Source organism: Lepisosteus platostomus, chromosome 7, assembly GCF_059453375.1.
Source record: "Lepisosteus platostomus isolate fLepPlt1 chromosome 7, fLepPlt1.hap1, whole genome shotgun sequence".
NCBI lineage: Eukaryota > Metazoa > Chordata > Actinopteri > Semionotiformes > Lepisosteidae > Lepisosteus > Lepisosteus platostomus.
Genome location: NC_142617.1, coordinates 4779699 through 4801078, shown reverse-complemented (window position 1 = coordinate 4801078; position 21380 = coordinate 4779699). Strand labels below are relative to the sequence as shown.

The window sequence follows — 21380 nt, the reverse complement described above, 5'->3', positions numbered from 1 at the left end:
CCATCTTTTTGTTTTTGAGTTTTTGGCAGTATTTTTACACCCTGGAGAAGGAGGGAGATTATTGAGATCTGGGGCTTGCTCTCCCCTCGAACTCATGTCATTTACTCGTGTAAATTAAAAACTGTGGCAGTATTTTTACACCCTAGAGAAGGAGGGAGATTATTGAGATCTGGGGCTTGCTCTCCCCTCGAACTCATGTCATTTACTCGTGTAAATTAAAAACTGTGGCAGTATTTTTACACCCTAGAGAAGGAGGGAGATTATTGAGATCTGGGGCTTGCTCTCCCCTCGAACTCATGTCATTTACTCGTGTAAATTAAAAACTGTTTCTAATGTACATGGAATCAGGAAGAGAAACTGGTCACTCATAAAGGAATGTTAAAAATGAATCGCAGGACGTTTTACAAAGCATTTAAAAATAAAAGATTTGGATGATATGAACAAGACAGTACTGAAGGGGTCAAGGTTATTTCATTTTTGTAATAAACTAAGAGCTTAGTGAATAATCGCTTTTTTTTTCCAGTCAAGGTAATCATGTAACAATAAAATTTTATAGACTCATTTTTAAAGTGGCTCTGAAAAAGTTATAATTGATTGAAATGAAATGCTGGAGCTGATCTAAAACAGGCTACATGGCCCTGGATTAATACTGTCCAGCAAAGGATGGACAGCAGTTCGGTTTTAAAACTTAAATGTTGCTCTGTTCATCATCAGCGCCTACTTCCTGACAGGGGCTGAACCAGAGTGGCAGGAGAGGGGGGCACTCACCGAGGGGGGCCGGGGGTAGGTGTCGTAGGGGGGAGGCGGGCTGTCCTGTTTCGGAGTGGAAGGTGTGTCATTGTCCTCGTGCTCACTCTCGCTCCAGTAATCTGAATGCAACAGAACAGCAGGTGACTCACTGCAGTACCAACACCAACCAGCAGGGGCAGCAGAGGGAGTACAGGGAAACAGGATCAAGATCCGTGGAAACCCCTTATGCAGGACACGGGGTGGTACCATGTTGCTGGAACGGGAATCTGATCACATATCAAACACTGATCACATGCTTAAACCCCTACACCACAGGAGCAAAATTCCAGTCCAGGATGTCCAAGTCTCCTTGAATCATCAACCTTTGACAGGCCTTTGAAAAGTGTTAGATCGCTGGAGTTATGCAAATGACAACCTTGACTGAGTCTTTAAGAGCACAAAGTAAGTGGAGAAAAATCCCAGATACAAGGAATGGAGCTGTCCACCCCTGTCCTAGAGTTGTGCTGGTGCAGAGTGACCCACAACAGGACCTCGACATCATATCCCATGAAGGAGAGAGCACAACCTGCTTGTCTTGTTTGCTTCAGTTATTTGTTCTGTAACTTGCTCAGGGTGAGTGGAAGAGCTGGGCTCTTAGTGGCTTTTACTTCTGGACAGCTCCAGCGCCTGTAAAAACGCTGGCGGTAGCCACCGTCAAACACATTCAACCTGGTAAAGGAGCTCCAGGAAAAACATCGACAATGTGATTCATACGTTTACTTCGGGACCTTGACATCATTTCCTTTGGTCTTCTGCAATGTGGCTTGTCTTTTGGCAAGGAAAAACAAAGAAAGAAGCTAACAAATTTGCTTTCAGAGGCTCTGACAGGTAAAATGACCTGAGGCCTCTGCAGCTTATCTAATCAGATTTTTTTAAACATTTATGGGAACATGCTGCAGATGCAAAGATGCTCAGCATGTAAAATGGCCTCCTGCCTCTCACAGACCTCAGAGAGAGACATGACTGAAAATACCAATGTGCCTTAGTGTGAGGCTGCAATAGGAAAGGACTGGTAATCAACTTCCCACAACCTTCAGCTCAGGGCAATACTCAACAAACCATGACTCCTGCTTAACTGGTCGTCCCTCCTTAACCTACATTCTACGAAATCACACGCAGAGATAAGAACCAACGTACACTTTAGGGAAAGAGGGCTTTGCATTGCCGTACTTTAAAAGTCTACTGCAGCTCACGTGGAGCCCCAGGACAGGATGTCGGCTGTGGCGCTCGGACACGCTGGCCCGACACCTGCCCATGCCTGGAGAACAGGTTCATGCGGCTCTTCCAGAAAAAGCACACCCTTGCAGGCTTAAAACAGCTGCCATTTTACTGTTCGCAAAAAGATCCATCATAACATCATCACATAACATCACTTTATTAGCTCTATACAATATCTTGCATTAGGAATTCGTCTTTTCGTCTTTCACCTCGTTTTGGGGTGGAGGAGTCTGCGATCAAAGCCCCCGATCAGCACCTTCTCTGCTATGTCTGACATTACCCTCCAGCACGTTCTCCCTGCCTGGGCTTTACCTTGGTCTTGTTTTATCCTCTCTCGCTCTGCGTACCCCGCTGTGGCCATGTTGAGTCTGCTGAGCCACCTAAGGGAGGAGAGGAGGAGAGACGTCAACAGAAAGCTCTTAAAAAGCCTCATGCCGGGCAAAGCAGTCGACACTGGATTGAGATTTACATCATTACTACCACACAGCATGCCTGTATCCCTGGCCACTACACGGTGAATCACATTTATTCGCCAAAAAGTGCTGATTTACAAAAGGGTAGAGAGGCTTCAGAAATCACACTCCTAAAGGTGGAGGCATTTACATATTGATTCAATGCAGACAGAATTAAGTTATGCATTAAAATGCTGCTGTCGTGCTCCGCGCGCTTTACTGAGCTCTCGAGAAACTCCAGGAACATCGGAGTTTCTGCACTCGGGTCTTTTGAAAACACACGGAAAGCAGAGGAAATGGGGAACATGGAAAACGGAACGGATCTATTTTGTCTGTACTACGCGGCAGGTGTTTGTGTCATTCAGCTGGGGAAGAGGGAGCTCTGGGGGTGCGATTTAGACCACCAGAGCTATTGATGCTCATCAGACAAAGGCAGCCCGGGCTTTACTGACTCTCATCTCTGTTGGCCAGAGTTAGCTCAGGGCCTTGAGATCTCACATGACTGAGGCACAATGACGAACACGGACAGCCTTCTGAAAGCATGAGCCTCATATGTCATGGTACAGAGTGTACACAAATCTGGACTGGAAAGAAATAAAATGAAAAGGTCCTGTTCAATCGAAAACACCAGGAATGCGAGAGGAGAACCACCAGGTAACAAACCTCAAGGTAACAAACAGATTCAGATTGCCTGCTTGGTTGTCTATGTTTCGTAATTAAAAGCTGCCAGCAGAGAGGATGGCTCATGCGTGGAGCCTCACACTGGAGTGTTTCTGTGACAGCGGTTTTCTGACTTCCCTCAGGCTGGCCTTCCCCCATCTTCTGAAGGCTGCGTGATCACTAACACCAGGCCACAGTGAGAAAATGTGGAATCGTGACGCTGCAGAGGAGGTCAGCAGAGGTTCGAGCCCAGACTATGGTTGTAGAAGGACAGGGGGAGAACATAAATGCCCTTTTACAAATGCACTCAGAGCTGCATTTGTAGGAAGAGTCTCAGGCCCCTTTATACAGTATCCTGGACTGAGTGTCTCTTTCCTCAGAGAGCAGGCATTTGAAGGAGGATGATCTGAGCAGACACGGTTTTGAAAATATTATATTCCCAGAGATGCTTCTTGATATTAATAGGTACAAAAACAGAAAAAAACCTGATCCAAACAGGTGTTAAATGCGCTTCTGCTAGAGCTGTGACCTTCGTACTCAGCTCACAGTGCCCTCTCTAGTGAGTACACTGTAATTTCACATCATCGAGACCTTAACTGAGAACCGAACACCAGTGTCTTCAGGACCAGGAAATGAGACAAGCTAGTTTATCAAAAACAAAAAAGAGGGGGAAAAGAGAGATGGTTCTGTCTTTTCTCACTCACCTGTTCATGTCATCCACGCCATCAGCAGCAAAGTAGAAACTTTTAATCTTTGGGTGGCAGGCCTTGAACGCACTACAACAAAGCAAGAGGACATTCAATCCCCAACATCCTCGCCTACAATGTGGCAAAGACACTGTATGTAGAAACAAAAGAAGGCAAGCAAGCTGAAGTAAATGTCTTATTATCTGTTACCACTGCTGCCGTATTAGATACCCTGAACTCAGGAATGTAATTTCACACATGACTTGACAGACTCCATGAGAGCCAGGAAGCTCAGCAATTGTATAAGCCTGCCTATCAGCTGTGTGGAGCTACAGGAGAACAGTTACAAGGGCCGGCCATCGACATTGAATGACAGGAACGGATTCCGAAGAGACAGACGCTCTGAGCTGAACTCCGCCTATTAGCTCCATCTTTCCTGTATCAAATCACGTGTACAGAAACATTTTTACAAACCCCAGCGCTGCCCCACGCATCACGAAGAAAAGACAGCTGAAGGGAGACACAGACACCAACTCCCCCCCTGAACAGACAAAATGCAAAACATCGTATGGCAAAAACTGAGGAAGGACGGGATTTTAGTGGGAATTCCAACACTGGGGGCTGCAGCAGAGACATATGGTAAAGGACACACCGTGTGAAATATCATTTGCCAGGCAATCAGTGCTTTGTTTAATAACTATGATAGTTTTCTTTCTGTTGAGATGCATCCGTGTGTAATGGAATTACGGCGGAAAGTGTAATGGATTTTTTTTTCTGAACACCAGGCAGAATTTGTCTTTGCTGTTGAATAAGCTCAGAACGCAGGCAGAGGCCACTTACTATTTCTTGCGGCATTCATTGGCCCTGTCGATCTTGAACTCGGGAAGACTGATAAACCCCTCCGCCTTCTCGTCCTGTGGGGAGAAGCCATCTCTTTTGAGCAGGAGCTTCAACAGAAAGTCCCTCCATACTGCATTAAAAGCTTAAGCTCCCAATCAGCACGAATATTTTCCTGAGAAGACCCAAAGCCCTGCTGGAATTTCAACACATAAATAAAAGCTAATCTGAAAACTGAAGCCACTGTGTTAATGAGAGCAGGGACTTCAGAGAAAGTGATTATTGCTGCACTTTAATGGTTTTTTATAGACCAGCTTTTGCAGCAATTAGGAATCATAAATAGCTGAGTGCTGTTGTCATCATTAATTATCCCTGGAATTTCATGCATAAGTTTTTTGTAGCAAATGCAGCTACAAAATGCACCCAGCTTGATGACCTAAGCCATGGTCTCAAAGCACACACAAGATCAACAGCATGCTGCCACCTCCAAAAACACATTAACAAGAAACTGCAAAACTATTGGCTTCATTTGATTTTTCCTACATCTTATGGATAAACATTTTCTGACATGAGTCAAACCAATTTATCTAACCTGTGGCCCCTTTATGTGCCTCATGTAGCCTGTAGGCCAAAGGCTGCTCGTCATCTCTTTGGAGCCTCCAAGACCAATACAAAACCTGCTGCATACAACATCCAACAGGCAAGGCCGTTGCACTATTTGTATTTCCATGCAATGTTAAGCAGGGGGCTCTGTAATGGCGAAATGAAGCAATCTAATCACTACATAACACGACTAACATGCTCGGCAGAGGCTCAACTGTGTACACGGGTAGTGTTGTGTGCTCTGTGCCCGCCCTGCTAAACTTTTACAAGCCTGCCTTGCAGAGTGAGAGACCACATCGCCCACACGGGCGGACTGTGGATTCATTGAGCAGGTGGCCAGGTCACAGCTGAGCCTCTGGTACAGGACCAATCTGACGCGGCCCCTCTGGGCCGCAGGAAAACAAACCAGCAGTTCCAGCCAGCAGAGGCAGACACTTACTTCTTCGTTCATGTACCAGTAGAGGGAAGCGTCCTTCAGCACAAACCAGTACTTCTTCCACTTCTGAGAGAAGTAGCTCTTGGCGTCCTTCTTCTTCCACAGCCACCCCTCGCAGTCCCCGCGGCCCAGGTCCTTGCAGGAAATCCTCCGCTTGCTCATCGCCGCCGCGGCCCCTGCAAGAAAGGCACAACATTGCTGGCTCCCTTCCCGACGGCTGCTTCCGCCCCGGTCCAGATCCTCCCTGAAAGGGCACAGGGCTCCTCCTCCGTCCCTGTGGTGCTGCCCTCGGCCCTTTCATCTCCCCAGTCATCTTCCCTGGGCTCACGGCACGTTCGCCCTCTTTCATCTGCCCACTGGCTCCCTGCGGCCCTGCTCCCCGCGCTCACACGTCCTCTCCGCACCCTCGTCCCATGTGCATGTGGGAAAGCCGGAGTCGGAATACTGCGTGATTGCAAGCAGTTCTCCCAGGAAGGGCCTCATGTCAAGAGATCCATGGGTGAGCATGCTAATAAGCGGGCTGGTGTCAGAAGGAAACGAATCGCTCTCAGATGGCTTACTCATTTTTATCAGCCACCCTTTGTTAGGTAGGAGTGAGTGCTCCATAATGCTGTGACCATAAACGCGCAACCTGTCTCCTACAAAGATAGAACACTAATCTCTGTAGCCCAAGCACAAGCTTGTTAATCAAACACAAAACGTTTAGCGTTCAAATGCAAACAGTTTTGTTGTGCTAAATATCGCTGCCCCATCCCCTGTCACACTGGTTATCTGCTTCATTGACGAGGAAGAGCTGGAGTTCATGTCAAGAATGATTTTGATGTTTTTGAATTTTTTATGTTAACACCCGTGTACGCACCTTTGTTCTTCTTTTTGGACTTCTGATGCAGTGAAGACTGTTGAAATGTCTGAGGAAAGAAAAAACAATATTCAGTTCAGACCTTCCCAGCAACAACAATTTTGCTGACAGAGCTGAAATATGGGTACAGCACATACAATTCTTTACAGAAGACAAAGTAGATCAACACAAATGGACAAATCAGACAGCTTGAAAGATTATGTTTAAGTCATCATGAGTCACTGATAAAGCGATGGGTTTTAACCACAAATCAAACGCAAGCACAGTTTCCAACACCGGTATGGCTGTCGAAACCCAGAGCGCTCTGCAGCTGTCTTACAAAATACGCTTTATTCAGTTAATCTGCGCTCCCTCTGGAAAAGACATGAAAAAGTTTTCATTTGATTTCGATTTAACAGTGAGACATTCCTGTGCTATACTCTATATCCATAGCGGTCAGTGGCTCTCTCAGCTGATTGCCTGATGGCAACCTACACAAATAGACACACGGATGGAGAGACTGTGGGGCAGACAGCAGAGCACTGCAGGCATTCACAGCAAACACCATAATTCAGAGTTAGAAACGTGTGTGTAGTTGGATCCCAGGCACCTGCGGAAGACACACAGGTGAGCACCAGTGTCACGACCGCCAGCCAGCAGAGATCAACCCACAAAACCACTCACCAGCGCCAGCAGCGGGTTGATAATAACAAGCGCCGCCGCAGTGTTAATTCACCGGCACACGCTCTACCGTGCGGCAGGCAGCGCTATTTAAACCATCCAGACCCGCTTCCCTCTGCTCGGTATTGAGTCGTCTCCTAGAGAGCTCTACCCCGCCTTGTTTGTACCTCGCTTGCGATACTTCTCCCGGTTTCTGAACTTCCCTTTTGCCCCTCCACCTTGTACCTCGCCTGCTGTTTTGGATTGTACGCCTGTCTCCGTATCTTCCGGCTTTCGAACTACTGTACCTTTTTCCTTTCCACCATCTCGCCTGACGTTTCGGATTACACGCCTGTCTCGATATCGACCCTCTCCTGCGTCTGCATAGGATCCCCATACCTCATCATTCTGGATTCGTTACAACCAGCGCCAGGCAGCCAACATTATTGTCACAGGGGGAACCTTCTGGTTGCCAGTTACTCTGGTATTACTGGTTCTTATTACACGCCATGATCCCGGTTACAAACGCAAAACACACAGGAGAACACTACATCACTCTCCACGTGGGTGCAATAATGTACAGTGCTGAGACAGGCTGTGAAGCCCCCCAAAATAATGAGGGGAACTACTGTACCTCTACACTTTCTCACAATAGTCCCCTTGTTTAATCAAAAGCAGTCTTTTCTTGACTGGAAACAAAAAGGGCATATATTTGCCAGTTTACTCTGACACAATGGAATATGAAGGAAAAAAATAATAAAGAATCAGTTTATGTGAAGCAGTAAGTGAACTCCTGGCTTACTTAACAGGATTAAAAGGGTAATAAGAATCAGACGGTTACAAGTAAACAAGGACTGTGTTTGAGCGGCTCTGTCCTACTGTATATAAAGGTCGGAAAAGTTTGGTCTCTTTGGTCTTCACCATACTGACAGCTTCTGTGATCAACGGGGATTTAAGAAAACCAGTCTGGAGAGGGTTACAAACCCATTTCATAACATCTGGGGCCCCATCCATCCAATGTCAGTCTACCCACAGAAAAAAACATTCAAGCTGACTCTACCAGGAACCCATTGAAAAGTTACAATAAGATCTGAAGTGAGCTTTTCATGCTAAAATGTCACTGCTTCGGCACAGTCCTTTAAGAAGAATGGGGCTAGATTTCTAAAAGCAAATGCAAGAAACTTGTTACAGGAAACGTCCAACTTATGTCACTGCTGATCAAGGAGGTGCCACCAGTTGCTGAATCTCAGCGTTCACATACAGTACTTCTTCATACAAGCACATTAACTGGTGGATTATTCCGTTGATTAAGTAATACAAACGTGTTTAATGTCTTTGTGTTATACATTTAATCTGGTTACCTTAATCTTTAATAAAGAGATTCACGAAGATCAAATTATGTTTTACTGGTAGGTCTAGAATATTCACAGCTTCTCGCCAGTGTGTTCTACAAATCGAAAGAGGTCATCTTGGCACAGCTTGGAAACACAATGAGTGAACACAGAAATGCAGGAATGAAGGGCATATTTAGGGCAAGGCTTCTTTTCTTTATAAATTTCTCTTGGATGAACGCGTCCCCCAAAATAAAAACGTTTAGACTCTCAGTGCAACTTGACAGATTGACTCTTTTTAAACAAGCAGCAGGTGACAAAGTATGGCTGGTTATGCAGTTTCGACACAGCTTGCCAAGAAACCACACCAAGGAGATAGCATCGGAACACACCATTACAATTGCGTGTATACAACACGCATGGCTTTATTTACCCTCTGAATGTTGAAAGAGTGCCCCTTCATTTCAATTAAACACAGATGACAGTGTGAGCAAAGCTGCTCCCTTCCCGCACTGCAATCGCTCATGGAGCCCGGTATTTGAGTGCTGGCAGAGCGCGGAGCTCTTTTGGCTCTGAAAAGCCTCGTTCGCAACGCAGATCTGCAGCCATTAATCCATCTTGTTATGACAGATTAAAGTCAGCGCTAGCCTCAGAGTCCTGGGGAGATCGGCGTGCCCATTTAAATTTAGGAAGCAAAACGCCCACGTCTCAGGATTTATTGGAAAAGCAGCCCTTTGAGGAAGAGAAAAACGGGCTGCCTCTCTCAAGCCTTCTTATTTTCTCGTTTGAAGAGATCGGGCTTTTGTATTCCTTCTACAGTTGCAAATTAACAACATGTTGGATAAACATTCTGAGGTTTGTCCTCAAGACCTGTTTATTTGAGATATTAAAATTCTCCTCTCACACAGGGATAAATGGTAGCTTTCTGCTTTCAAGGCCCAGAGATCTATCTCACATGTATGCATTGCATTACCGACTCAAAGGTTATCTCCATTCAGAGATAACTTTCTATTAAATATTTGAACATACCGTAGAAGACTGAAGGGCAATTTATTAATGAAAGCAAGCATTTCTTTGCCTTCGAACGTATTTCAGTATTTATACAGAATGGCTTTGATACTGAAGGTTTACTTAGATCATTAAGAACATGGATGCTCAGACCAAAACAAAAATCAAAGGTCCTTTTTTATTGCTAACCGAGAGGCCGCAGTTGTATTAATGTTGACAAATTATTATGGGCTCGTCAGCCCGCAAGTCTGCAGCCAATTGAACTCTGGAATTGTCTTTCCTGGGGGCCTTGCTCACAGTTCTCTTCCTTTGCGGCCTGTCACTGCCTAGCAGACCTACAGACATCACTGGTCACTGAAGGCAGGGATCTGTGTGGTCTCCCTTCTTCAGCCTTATTCCCTTCAAGTTACTGGGGCTTAACTGACCCAATTACAGTACAATGTCCCCCACAGCAAAGTTAAATGAGCTCAGGGAGCTGTCATTAGGAGAGATTAAAATGTAATTCTTCCACGGACAGAGGAATTTAAAATAGAAGGCTACTTCAATGGCTTGGCATTTTCAAGACGTAAAAAGATACATTAGGCAATTTGTTTTGAATGTTACAAATTAGAGGATAGTCCAACTGGAAACAAATCTCTAAATTGTATTTCTGCACTGTAACCTAGCACCTTAACCCCATTCCTCTAGGAATAATGAAATGGAGAAAATCAGGCTTACAAATTACCAAAAGAGGCACAACTTGCAGTGTGGATAGCATATCACTCTTGGAGACCTGAAAATGTTTTATTTGAAAACCAAGCATCTCCAAGCCTTAAATCATAAATAGCAACTGGGGGATCCATGCTAGGTTTAATTTTTAGAAGGGACTATGGGCAGTGGTGCAGAATTGTCCAAATCTGAAAACAACAAACAGCAGACAGAACTGCGTGCATGTGCGCTCCAAGAACGCAAAGGATTGAGGAAGCAAGACAGCGAGCTGGCTTTCTGTGTGTTCTCAATTAGGTCAGTCCAGGTGCCCAAGGCAATCAGAAAACACGCCGCATCCGAACAATAATCGCATTTCACTAAGACAGAGCGCTGCCGGGTCTGAGCGCCGCTTATCGTGTCTACCTCACAGGAACTCTCCTTTCAATGGCTGTGCCTGCTGCCCGCAGCCACCAAATCTCTCTCTCAGAGAAGGAGAACGAAGACACCATGTAAGTACTTTCATTACAAGCTTCTCGAGGGGCCCCTGACAGTGGTATTCTGTAGCCCTGTTCTCTTTTGGCGTTCGTGAATTTCTCTCTTCCATTTTTGGAAACAACCTGAAACTTAAATGCCTCCTGACTGATGTTTCGGATGTCACAAATGCAAACAGAGACCCCTCTTGTGCAAGAAAGCGTTGACCTCACCACACAGCAAGTACAGCAGTGTGAAAGAGGGGGGCATGTCTTGAGTAATTGTTTATTTTTGCATAATGTTTTATTTTAACACAAAGGACCCTAAAGCACTTTGCATATAGCAGTTGACCCACCTGTGGACCTGGGAGACACATAGCAGCCATTCTGCACCAGCAGCCTGGACAGCACAGCAAATCAGAGGGAGGAATGAGGAACTACCAAACAGTCTCAAAGGAGCCCCTTGGAGTGATGTTTCATCTAAAGGACAGAACAGTGTCCCCAGCAATTATACAAGGGCATTGTACTTTAAATTTGGATCCAGAGGGAAAGGCGCCCCCTACTGTTCCACAAATACCTGGTTTCCCGTGAAGAAAAGACCAAGGAGAACATTCCGAAGTCTGAGAATTCTGATCTCCTGAAGTTTGGACATCTTTCAAGTAACCCTCAGCTAAACACACTGCATATTCTTCTGAAATATGGATACCCCCTGCTACTGGAAACATTACTGATTAAAGCAGGCTTCCATGGAGCTCAGAATGAGATGCAGTCCCTCTGTCAGGAGACAGACTGCTGAGCTGACCACTGATCACAGCTCAAGATTGTAGAAATGTCATCTCCCTCAGCAGCTGTGTTACAATTAAATCTGTCCTTTTCTGTGAAAAGAATCTAATCTCTAATGGTGTTTCACAACCTATTCCTATAAGGAAGTAGACAGCAGCACATTGTGTAATAAACTTAAAACATGTACTGTATTTTTTATTTTTTAAAAGCATTTCCTAAAAATACATCCAACCATTTTCAAATAACTCAGTTGCAGAAATTCTCTCTTAAATGAGTGTTAAAATAAGTTTTAAAACGTATTTTTAAAATGTACATACAATAACGAAAACATTAAACTCCCTGGCAGTCCCTGGCAGCTACTTCTGTCATACATTTGTAATTGTACAGTTTCCATACAGTTAATAACCTTTTATTTTAGATGCACACAGCTTTTCTGGTACAGTTTCTGAACAGAATGGGGATCCACTGCCCAGAGCCTGTTTCCTGGAATTTTATCCGTGCAAGGAAACCGGTCTGTATCAGATGTACTGACAGCAAAAGAAAACCACATTATACATTATATACAGTAAATTGGCATTTTCACTTTGAGAGCTTCAGAAAACATTGTGGATTTTGAACACCAGTGCCCTCTCCAATTGCTTATTTTTTTAACTTTTTGCAGTTCAGTTATTTTAATTGCCCGTACCGACAGAAGCATATATTGATACAAACATGGGCATCATTAGGGAAGAATTGCTATTACCACCTCCACCAAGCACGGGCCACACATCCTGGTGCTAATTACAGCCCATGTGCTCTTCTCTAAAGGGATTGATTCCTTGTTGCCATGTCAAGCAGTGAGAGATTTTAATCTGCAGCATGTTTTCTTCCCCTTCGGGGATCTTCAGAAGTATCGCTCAAGCTTTAAATGATTTACTCCGGCATAGCTTGAGGCCTGCAGCACAGAGACGGAGGAGCCATACAAACACTGCTGAGAAACAATGAGGAAACAACACAGCACAGGGGAGACAATCCCAACGATGTTCATGCTAAATTCCAAGAGCAGATAGAGCAGGCCTGATGAATTCAGAAAACACTGAACTACTAATTCACTTCTTGTGGCAAAAAAGCAAGGCTTCCGATTAAAACTACAAGAATTTAACATTAAGCCCAAAAGCTATTAACAAGCTCTTGTCCTAAACGACAGAAAAATAAGCCTCTTCCAGGTGTGGAGCGAGAGAAACTGTCATGGTGCATTCAGCTGTGGTGGGGCCTTCAATCAGTCCGTCTTCACCACTAACCCCCCTGCAGTGTGAAGGACCTGCTGGAGCTGGCAGCCTCAGAGCACTTATCCCACGCTGCTCTGAACCTCCTGTGAATCCCTCTGCTTTCATATAACAGCGTCGCCGAACTTACTCATGGGGTAGAAGGATCTATTTTTTAAAGAAAAATACTGTATTAATTTGCAGACCTAAGCAAAAGTCCGTCCTGGGTATAACCAAACTTTTTGTCCTGTGTTCCGAAGCCCCTCTCTTCCCTAAATGAGAGTCAATGTCTCCCAGCAACTTTTTCTAAACCGCTGCATTCAGGCTAAACATTCAGTGAAAAACGTGTCAAAAAAGGAAAGTATCTGGATGACACAGATTGTGAAAACGTTCAGCTCTAAAGTTCTTTTTATTTCATTTTTGTCAAACTTCAGCCTGGATTATAACTTAAGCGGACCAACAGATTCAAGTAGTCTGATTTTTCACAAGACCTTTAGGCACAGATGCCCGTTTCAGAAGCCACAAAGTCTCCTGGGACTGTGGAACAGGGTAACAGAAAGAGGCCGGGAAACTTGTGAAAATAAATTTATTTTGTTTTTTTTCGTGGGATTGCCTTGGAAATCCTTCAAGCACAGCTTGTGTTGTGCTTTTCATAACCATTAAAGTTCACTGTGCATGTGTACGCAGCATAGCCAGAGAGGGCTGTTGAGCTGAATCAGGTAAGAGATGTGAGGCAGATCAGGATAAAAGCCCCCACCCCAGATAAAATGCATGACCTGATGCAGCATTTTCCAATGCTCTGTTACATTTTGTATTCTTGGCAAATGTCTGCTGCTTGTAGTCTTCATGAGCATGGATTCATCACACAGATTTACTATTATGCAATCTCACTTTTACCCTAAATGAATTTACCATGCAGACACACTGCCATTAAAATGACGGGGAGCCTTACTGTTTGGCTGAGTGCTGCAAATTCTGTGAAAAAATGAACATCTTACAGGATGAGGTGTAGCCCACCGCTACAGTGGAAATATTATTTGGAGAGACAGAATTAGTGAACAGGCAACTTGTGATTTAACTTGCGATGAAAACAACACACAGTAAGTTAGCTACAAACAACATTCCCATTATGAAAGTTTATTAATGCTGTGCTGCATTTACACTAAAACTGATTGCACTATACAAGGAAGAAAAGCTATCTACCCTCTACACTGAGTGAAGCAAGTGCAGGGACAGCCTTTATCTAGTCCTTATGAAAAGGACCTGCATGCACAAGACAGCTGCCCATAGTCCAGAGTACAGCATAAGACACAGACCTAACACCTGCACTTCAGTCTTAGTTTTACTCACAACATCTTGACTTTGAATCAGGTGTAAAATACCCATTCTTTTTTCTTTATTAGAAGACAATTCCTGCTTTGTAAATCTGCTCTTTAAGGTTTTGTCATTTCTTTTTCCATCTCTTTTCAACCAAAAGAACACTCTAGTGGCTGGTGAGCAGTTGGAAAGCACTCGTGAACTACGTGGCCGTTCTCCGTACCAGGATATTTCATGTGCCGGGATTCGTGACAGCGGCCTGAAACAGCAGGCTGCCAGTCAGCAAAGTTATTCATTCATACTTTACTTCTGTTGCTGTTTTAAGGAGAGTTTCTTCTCTTGCATCCCTGTGTCTTTTCACATGTACAGTAAATGTGTTTCACATTTCGGGAAAGTTGTCTTGGCCAGTGCCCATTATTAGCACTTGTTTCGGAGGTTTAGGATTTTGACAGTATAATGGGATAATCAGTGACAATAAAGACTGTTGTTTCATTTTGCTTTTGGCCTCTTTAAAGTTTACTTTTAAATTTAACAGTGCATAACAAGACTAGCTTTTGGTGTGGGGCTGTCAGTTTTGTTTTTAAGTGTCTTTTGGAAAACAGCCTTAAATTACCCCCCTGGTGGATGAATAATGTATTTTAAATTGAACTGAATTCTCTTCCTATATTTTGCATACATTGCAAGAGCCTTGGCAGACTGGATGCTCACCTCATACCCTAGCATTTGAGAGTGGAGGCTTACTGGCATTTGAAAAAGCCGGACTGAATTTTGTCGTTCAGTGTCAACCCACCTACAGCAAAAAGGGAATTGTAATAAGAACCAAGAGATTAGTAGCATGGCACTCTGGACTCATCCCCTTTGATTAATAATGTAAAGATCCTGATCATGCACACTTTTCACTGCCTGATATCTCCTGTTACTAATTCTGGATGGACTGATTCCCAAAGCAAACGTGCTGTGGTCACACAATGAGCATCGCCATGAGAATACACTCAGCACATATCCACATACACTCATACACTCTGTATACACTCAGCGCATGTCCTGTGGTTTTGAGACAGTACGGCACGAAGTGTCATCCTATTCTTAAACAAATTGTATTTTGCATATGGAGAAAGCTGCACTTCATCACAGAACCAGGACACTTGAAGAACGTCAGGTGAGAAGTTGCGTCAGAGATAGATCTGTATGACATCCTACCTGGCACCTACAGTACCAGCGAACAGGCACGCGCTTACAGCAGGTTGAGCTCTGGAGCCTTGAATGATGTGGCTGAGGCTGTGGCTGCGATGTTCCTCACATATACTCATCTGCTAAAAATAGGTGCATCTTCTGGCAATGTTGAAAGAAACCCACTGAGCATCACTATAAATACAAATCTGCTCCCTTCACTGGAAACGCTGGAGCACACTGCAGCTGGAGCAGTTCCAAACCCGCCTTGCTGCTCTTTCCCAAAACTTGCTGCTACACAAGTGTATCACTGTTAATACAGTACAAAATATTGCAATTTACCAGTCAATTATTCACTTTCACGGAACACCATGGTACCGTGGTACTTTTAGGTCAGAAAGTCTCCTGTCGAGCTGTGACTTTCTTACAGCGACACCCAGAAGTCTCCAGTCACAGTAATTTACTCTCCTAAAGCCTGCAATAAGGATAGGTGAGTGAAAATTACTTCAGTGGTTTTATATATCATCTTTCTTGATTGAGTCAAAATCAGTGTTTCATAAGGTTAGAAAACATGCCTCTCTCTACGAATGAATTCTGCACATGAGGTTTTGCTGCATACTGTGTCCTGCACTGGCTTGGAAACTTCTGAGTCTGGGACAATACAAAGGTTTGAAAGACTTTGTTTCTGCATTCTACCCAACCATGCAGGAATGGGACTGGGGTTGTGGGAGTCTGAACTGATCAGGCTGAAGCAACTGAACCTTTTCTAGGCTTGAACACAAAAGATCACGTGAGGACGTCATAGAAATATTCAAAATCCTCAAAGCCACTGACAACCAGCAGACTTCTTCACAATGAACACCATTCCTGGCCACCAACTTACAACATATCAATTAGCTACAACCTACTAAACAGGACCGACTGGCTCCACCAGTACAGGTGGTACCTTATCATCCAGGCTTGACCAGACTGAGCCATCAGCCATCAGATCCTGTGATCAGGATTGCACATGTTGAGCTGCACAGCCGGGCAAGCGACCCACAGCTGGATGGGCCAGCCTCACTGGGCAGGTTCACCGGGCAGCCTCATGCTTGCAGGGCCACCAGTGACAGTCCTCTCTCTGTGAACCCTGTGAGAGGTGCAGGGCAGGTTTCAGCCTGACCAAAGGCGTATGGCACAGCAAGGGGAGCCAGCTTCCTTAATCCCTCCCACGGAGGTATGAGGGCGGTACAAGGTAGTCAGACTGATGGGCAATGAGCACTTTCAAAATGCAATTTTCTGAAAAGAAAAATAAATAGCCATTCACTGCTTTTTAAAAGGAGACAATCTAAGCAAAAATAAAATAATTAGGGCAAATGTGGCACAGATAACACCACTGCGAGTCTATGCACGAGACAGGATGAGAAAAGCAGCAGCCTGGAGTCAATCCGCTATTAAACCCATCTTCCATTCCGCTAATACCACCGCATCAAAAAGAATACATCTCAAGGCCATGACTCACGACATCCATCCTGACTCTTCGTCGTAGGTGGGCCACAAGCGCACAAGAGTGTAATAAAAAAAAAAGATGTGCTGCAGATAATTCCTGCTCTACACACTTCACAGATTTCCACACCTCGCCCACCCTCTGAAACACCTCCAGCTCCCTTGCCATTCGCCAGCCTTCACAACCGGCCTGACTGTCACGGAACACATGGTGCAAGGAATTCATTTTCCTTCAGATGGCGGCTGACTGCAGCTCATGTTGGACAGCACCATTCACATTCACAAGGAGGCGCTGTGCAGTCTTGACATGATGTACAACAGATGTACATGCTCTCTGTTTCTGAAGCCGTGGGGATGAAATGTAGCAACTAGTACAAAAGGGTAGATTGGGTTAAAAAAAGAAGTGAGAAATTGTCCACAGATCCTTGCTGTGCTGGAAGGATGGAGATTTATGGGCGAAAGCACACCAGGTGTAGGCAGATGTCCTGGAGGCACAAAAACAACTAGGAATAGGAGGCTCACTCCTGCATCCCGTACCTTCATATCTGCGTGTGTTTGTCAAAGCCCAGTAGGAGGTGGAGAATCGTCTAAAAATCTGAGCAAGGCACGAGCATTTAACAGCAAAGGCCAAGAACTTTGTCCAGCCGCTGAACTGGTGTCATTTTGTTAAACAGCTGAGCCCCAGGGAGACGGCAAGCCCAGGGTCTTACAAGCAGGTGCTCTTTGTGCAGCCAGCCCTTCGCCGCGACAGAGACGGGGAGCTCACGGGTCCCGCAGGTGGTGTTCGCTGGAAGGCGGCCTGTGAACAAGGGCTTCTCAGCTGCAGCTCGGTGACGCCGGACGCAGGGGTGGCAGATCGCCGTCTCGCCGCCCGCGGCGCGCTCTAATTAAACCGCTGCGAGAACAGCCCCGCCTCGCCCGGCGCCCGCGCGCCCATTACGCGCCCAGAGCCTGACATGTGCCAGAGACATGTGAGGAGCGGTGAGACTCGCCCCCCCGTCACAGACGCAGAACAGACTGCTGGGCCCCGGCGACGCGGAGAAGACGGCCATCTGTCCAGCGCATGATTCGGCTCGGGAGCTGCAGGAACGCGTCCTCGCAAAACCCGCCTAGTGCCCCCACCTGCCCGAAGGAAAGAAAAGCGGGGCGCTTGCAGCGATGCAGCTCCTGAAAATTTCCCCGGCTTGCTGGCGCAGTGCTCGTCTTGGCAAGGGGCAGCTCTGCAGCTCTGCAGCCTGGGGAGGGAGCAGTCTTCACAAGACAAGGCCTTTGCACCCCACGAGGACTCACAGATGCTCCTAATAATCCACCAGGTAGGGGACTTGTGACACACCGGTTTGACTCATACGACAGTTTTACTGGCCGTTTTATTGCGCAGAAAAAGCCGGGTGTAATCATGCGTCTTAAACACCACGATGTAGCCGGGTCGAGCCGCCCCACAAGGCAGGAAACACGTTCTGTCGCCCAGCTCTGCCGTAAAGAGGAAATGAGGCCAGACCGTGCGCAGATTTTGCTCCTGGATTTGAAAGTTTGCTCCCCAGTGAAACAGAAACGCCATTAATGATTCAAAATCAGAAATAAACAAGCCAGAAAGCAATTACGTGTGACCTAGCATAACGGAAGAACTGCAATTGCAGCCAAAGCTCACGGTTGGCAAGAAAGTCCATAAAATCTTACTTAGGATGGGAATAAAGCCGCTGGAAGAATCCGGCTTCTGCTAACAGGACAAGTGCATTTGAATCCACTGCAGCAAGCTAAACTCCAATCTGACACCTGGTTCCGCCAGACAAAAGGAAAGTCCCTTCACTCTGGAAGAGCAATAATGCAATGATTTGGCTGCTCTGGCATCATAAAAACAACCAAATACCTTCCCGGGCATAAAGAAATGTCCCGCACTGACGAGCTAAACAAATGAAAGCCTTTTAGTCTTGAACAGAGAGTGAGGGGACCTGATTCTAGCACTCACAATCTGCAAAGGCCCTGACAAAGTCAACCCAGCGGACTTCTTCAGAACGAGCAGTCCGACAGCCACCGGGGTACAGAGCTGGAAACTCGATGACAGCAGGAGGCCCTTATTCGCCCACAGGGCTGTGGAACAAGCTGCAGCGTCCCGCCCGAACCCCTGGATTCTTCCAAGGAACAGCTGGATGAGACCCTTGAATCTACACAGGCTTGCTGTTCCCGGGGTCCCCCCTTTCTTCCGTGCAGTAGCAGCTCTGGGCTGCCCCCTCGCCCCCCCTGTGTCGATCCCACTTACGTGGTAGAGCGAGGTGTCCGGGTTGAGGGTGGAGAGGGACTCCTGCCTCATCACCTCCATCTGCAGGGCGGGCAGCAGGGCGTAGTGGCTGGGGCTGCCCCCCTTGTCGCCCTTCTTCTTCGACCTCCTGCCCGTGTCCCGCTTGCTGCTGCGCTGGGTCATGTACTCCTCGGGCGGCGCCTTGTCCTCGCTCACGTATCGAAGCAGGGAGTTCTCTGTGCGGGGCAGGACACGCGCTTGTCAGGGCTTAGACACGCTAAACTCTCACGCGCTACTGTCACTGAGCCGGAGCTGGGCCCAGACACACACACACACACACACACACACACACACACACACACACACACACACACACACACACACTCACAAGGGGAAGGTCTCCGCAGATCTGCTCCGGGACAACACGTGATTGCAGTGCGATAATGATCGAAACTGCTCCAGGATAACATTTTTGTTTGGTAACAAAAAAAGGATTCATTTTTATTTTCCCATGTAAACAGATCTGGAAGTTGGAAGAATGACCCCCTCTGTTTGTAATAAGACTGGAAGGCAAAGGAACTACAGGGCGAAAAGGGAAGTCAGTGCCTTTCTGATTTGCATATTATTGCCGCTTGCTCTTATTTTATGTGCAAACTGTACACAAGAAACTCGGTCTCCCACTGTCTGAAGCTTGCCCGATTCTGCATTCATGCTGCAAGAGGTCTTCAGAAGGGACGCTGGCTTAGAAAGAAAATGCTATTTTTGTCACGGGTAAGATCGAAATACAGAATATTGCGGGCTGGACACATCATGCTCTTCCATCTTTCATGCCCTTCTGTTATTCGTTTGCAAAACAAAGAGCAATAAAATCTGAGTAAACAAACAAAACCCGATATCCAGGCAGCAGTTTAAGAATTATGCTGGCAAAGAACAGGAGACTCTGGAGTTCTAAATGTAAATAACCAGAATAAACACTGTGTCCCTCACAGGAATCATTTCTTACAGATGAAAGCCCTCCCCTGTAACCCTAAGTTTCTGTGCTCACTCTGTCGGCCCCCCTGCACGCAACAGCCCCACCCCCTGCCTCCTCCAGACTTCACAGCAGCCAATAGGATGCTGATCACCCACGGCCCCCTAGCATCTCTGCTGTTAATGTTACTATAGCAACAGAAAGGCTTCAGACCAGCTATCTTCTCTACCATTAAAATAATAAAATGATTATTGTTTCTTCTTCTTATACAGGGAGAGGAGAGGAAGGGGAGACCAGGGGTGAACCGGCAAACTGCAGTAACCAGGAATGACCTGTGGGCAGCATTGTGAAACCCAATTTATTAGAAGATAACAAGGTCAGACTGACTGCCCTGATGCACATTCTGAGCATTATTTAAATGCGCAAGACAGCGACCCTCTTCTCTCCCCAGTGGTTTTCGTTTTGGTTTTCAAATGTACAGACGTCAACCCTTCTCCTCTGCACGTATACTTTTTTCCCCCACAAACCTTCAGCTATTTTGGGATTGGGATACGTGTTTAAGACATGCAACGCGTACGACAGTTGGAATGCAATTAGGTGAAGAAGCAGGTCAAATTGAGAAGACGTTTCCACTTTTCAAAGCGTGCCTGTTATCTCATAACCATCAGAATCCTGCCCTGCCACCCCTGCCTCTTTCACTGCCTCCGTGACAACAGGGGTTTCCATCGGTTACCAGCCGATCTCACGCTGCTCTTGAAATTCAGATCACATTTTTTTTTATTAAGATTACTCATCGATCTGAATAGTAATGCCTCAGTGGCACCCAAGAGACAACGGAAGCTATATTGCTCCACTATTCATAACTTTCTGCCTGTGAGGGTGGTGAGTCAATTCAAAAGAATAATAATTATAAATAGGCTGCATCTGAAAAGAAATGATAAATGAATGCAATGGCCTAAGACTGAATTTATGCAGGTATGAATCACACCATGACTATATACCTGCTTCATCTTTCATGGAATATACTTCAATGTGACCCTAGCCCTGCCTGACTACAGCACAACCACACCGCTCACGGGGCTGTGCTCTCCTGTCAGGCTGCATCGAATCTTCACTGCAGAAAACAGCCAGATGCCAGGCCTGCAAGACCCTGCCGATCAGCCCCAGACCAAGCTGCTGTCGCCCAGTAAAGCCGTTAATCTGTGGTCACAGACCAGCACCTCTTCAAACAGGTGGCTAGAAGTGCCGAGTGGAAAACCCAGCTCTCTCCCACCCTCCCGGGCCAAGTTCCATCTAGCCAGGCCGTGCCACAGGTACGTGAGACTGGTCTGGAGGGTGTGAGATAATGCCACATTTCTCTTTCAGCCCTCACTCCATTCCAAAGACAAATGACTCGCTGTGTGCCGAGAGGCCCTGAGATACCATCACACATCAGTTCTTTAATGTCACTCCTTCAGGGAATAAAAATAGAACATGTCAGAAAGCCTAATGCAGGAGAGA

At 46.0% G+C, this 21380-nt stretch overlaps 1 protein-coding gene across 6 annotated transcripts in view; it reads right to left on the bottom strand.

Annotated features, from left to right (window-relative positions):
- Positions 1-21380, bottom strand: part of cnksr2a (connector enhancer of kinase suppressor of Ras 2a) — a 127989-nt gene that overhangs the window by 30362 nt on the left and 76247 nt on the right. For all 6 annotated transcript variants that reach the window (XM_088638713.1, XM_088638711.1, XM_088638715.1 and 3 more), the window contains 7 exons: positions 18932-19146; positions 6541-6589; positions 5685-5857; positions 4646-4719; positions 3824-3895; positions 2320-2387; positions 769-869 (listed from right to left, as the gene is read on the bottom strand). In XM_088638713.1, the coding sequence (XP_088494839.1) occupies positions 769-869; positions 2320-2387; positions 3824-3895; positions 4646-4719; positions 5685-5857; positions 6541-6589; positions 18932-19146 (752 nt within the window). The remainder of the gene's footprint in view (positions 1-768; positions 870-2319; positions 2388-3823; positions 3896-4645; positions 4720-5684; positions 5858-6540; positions 6590-18931; positions 19147-21380) is intronic.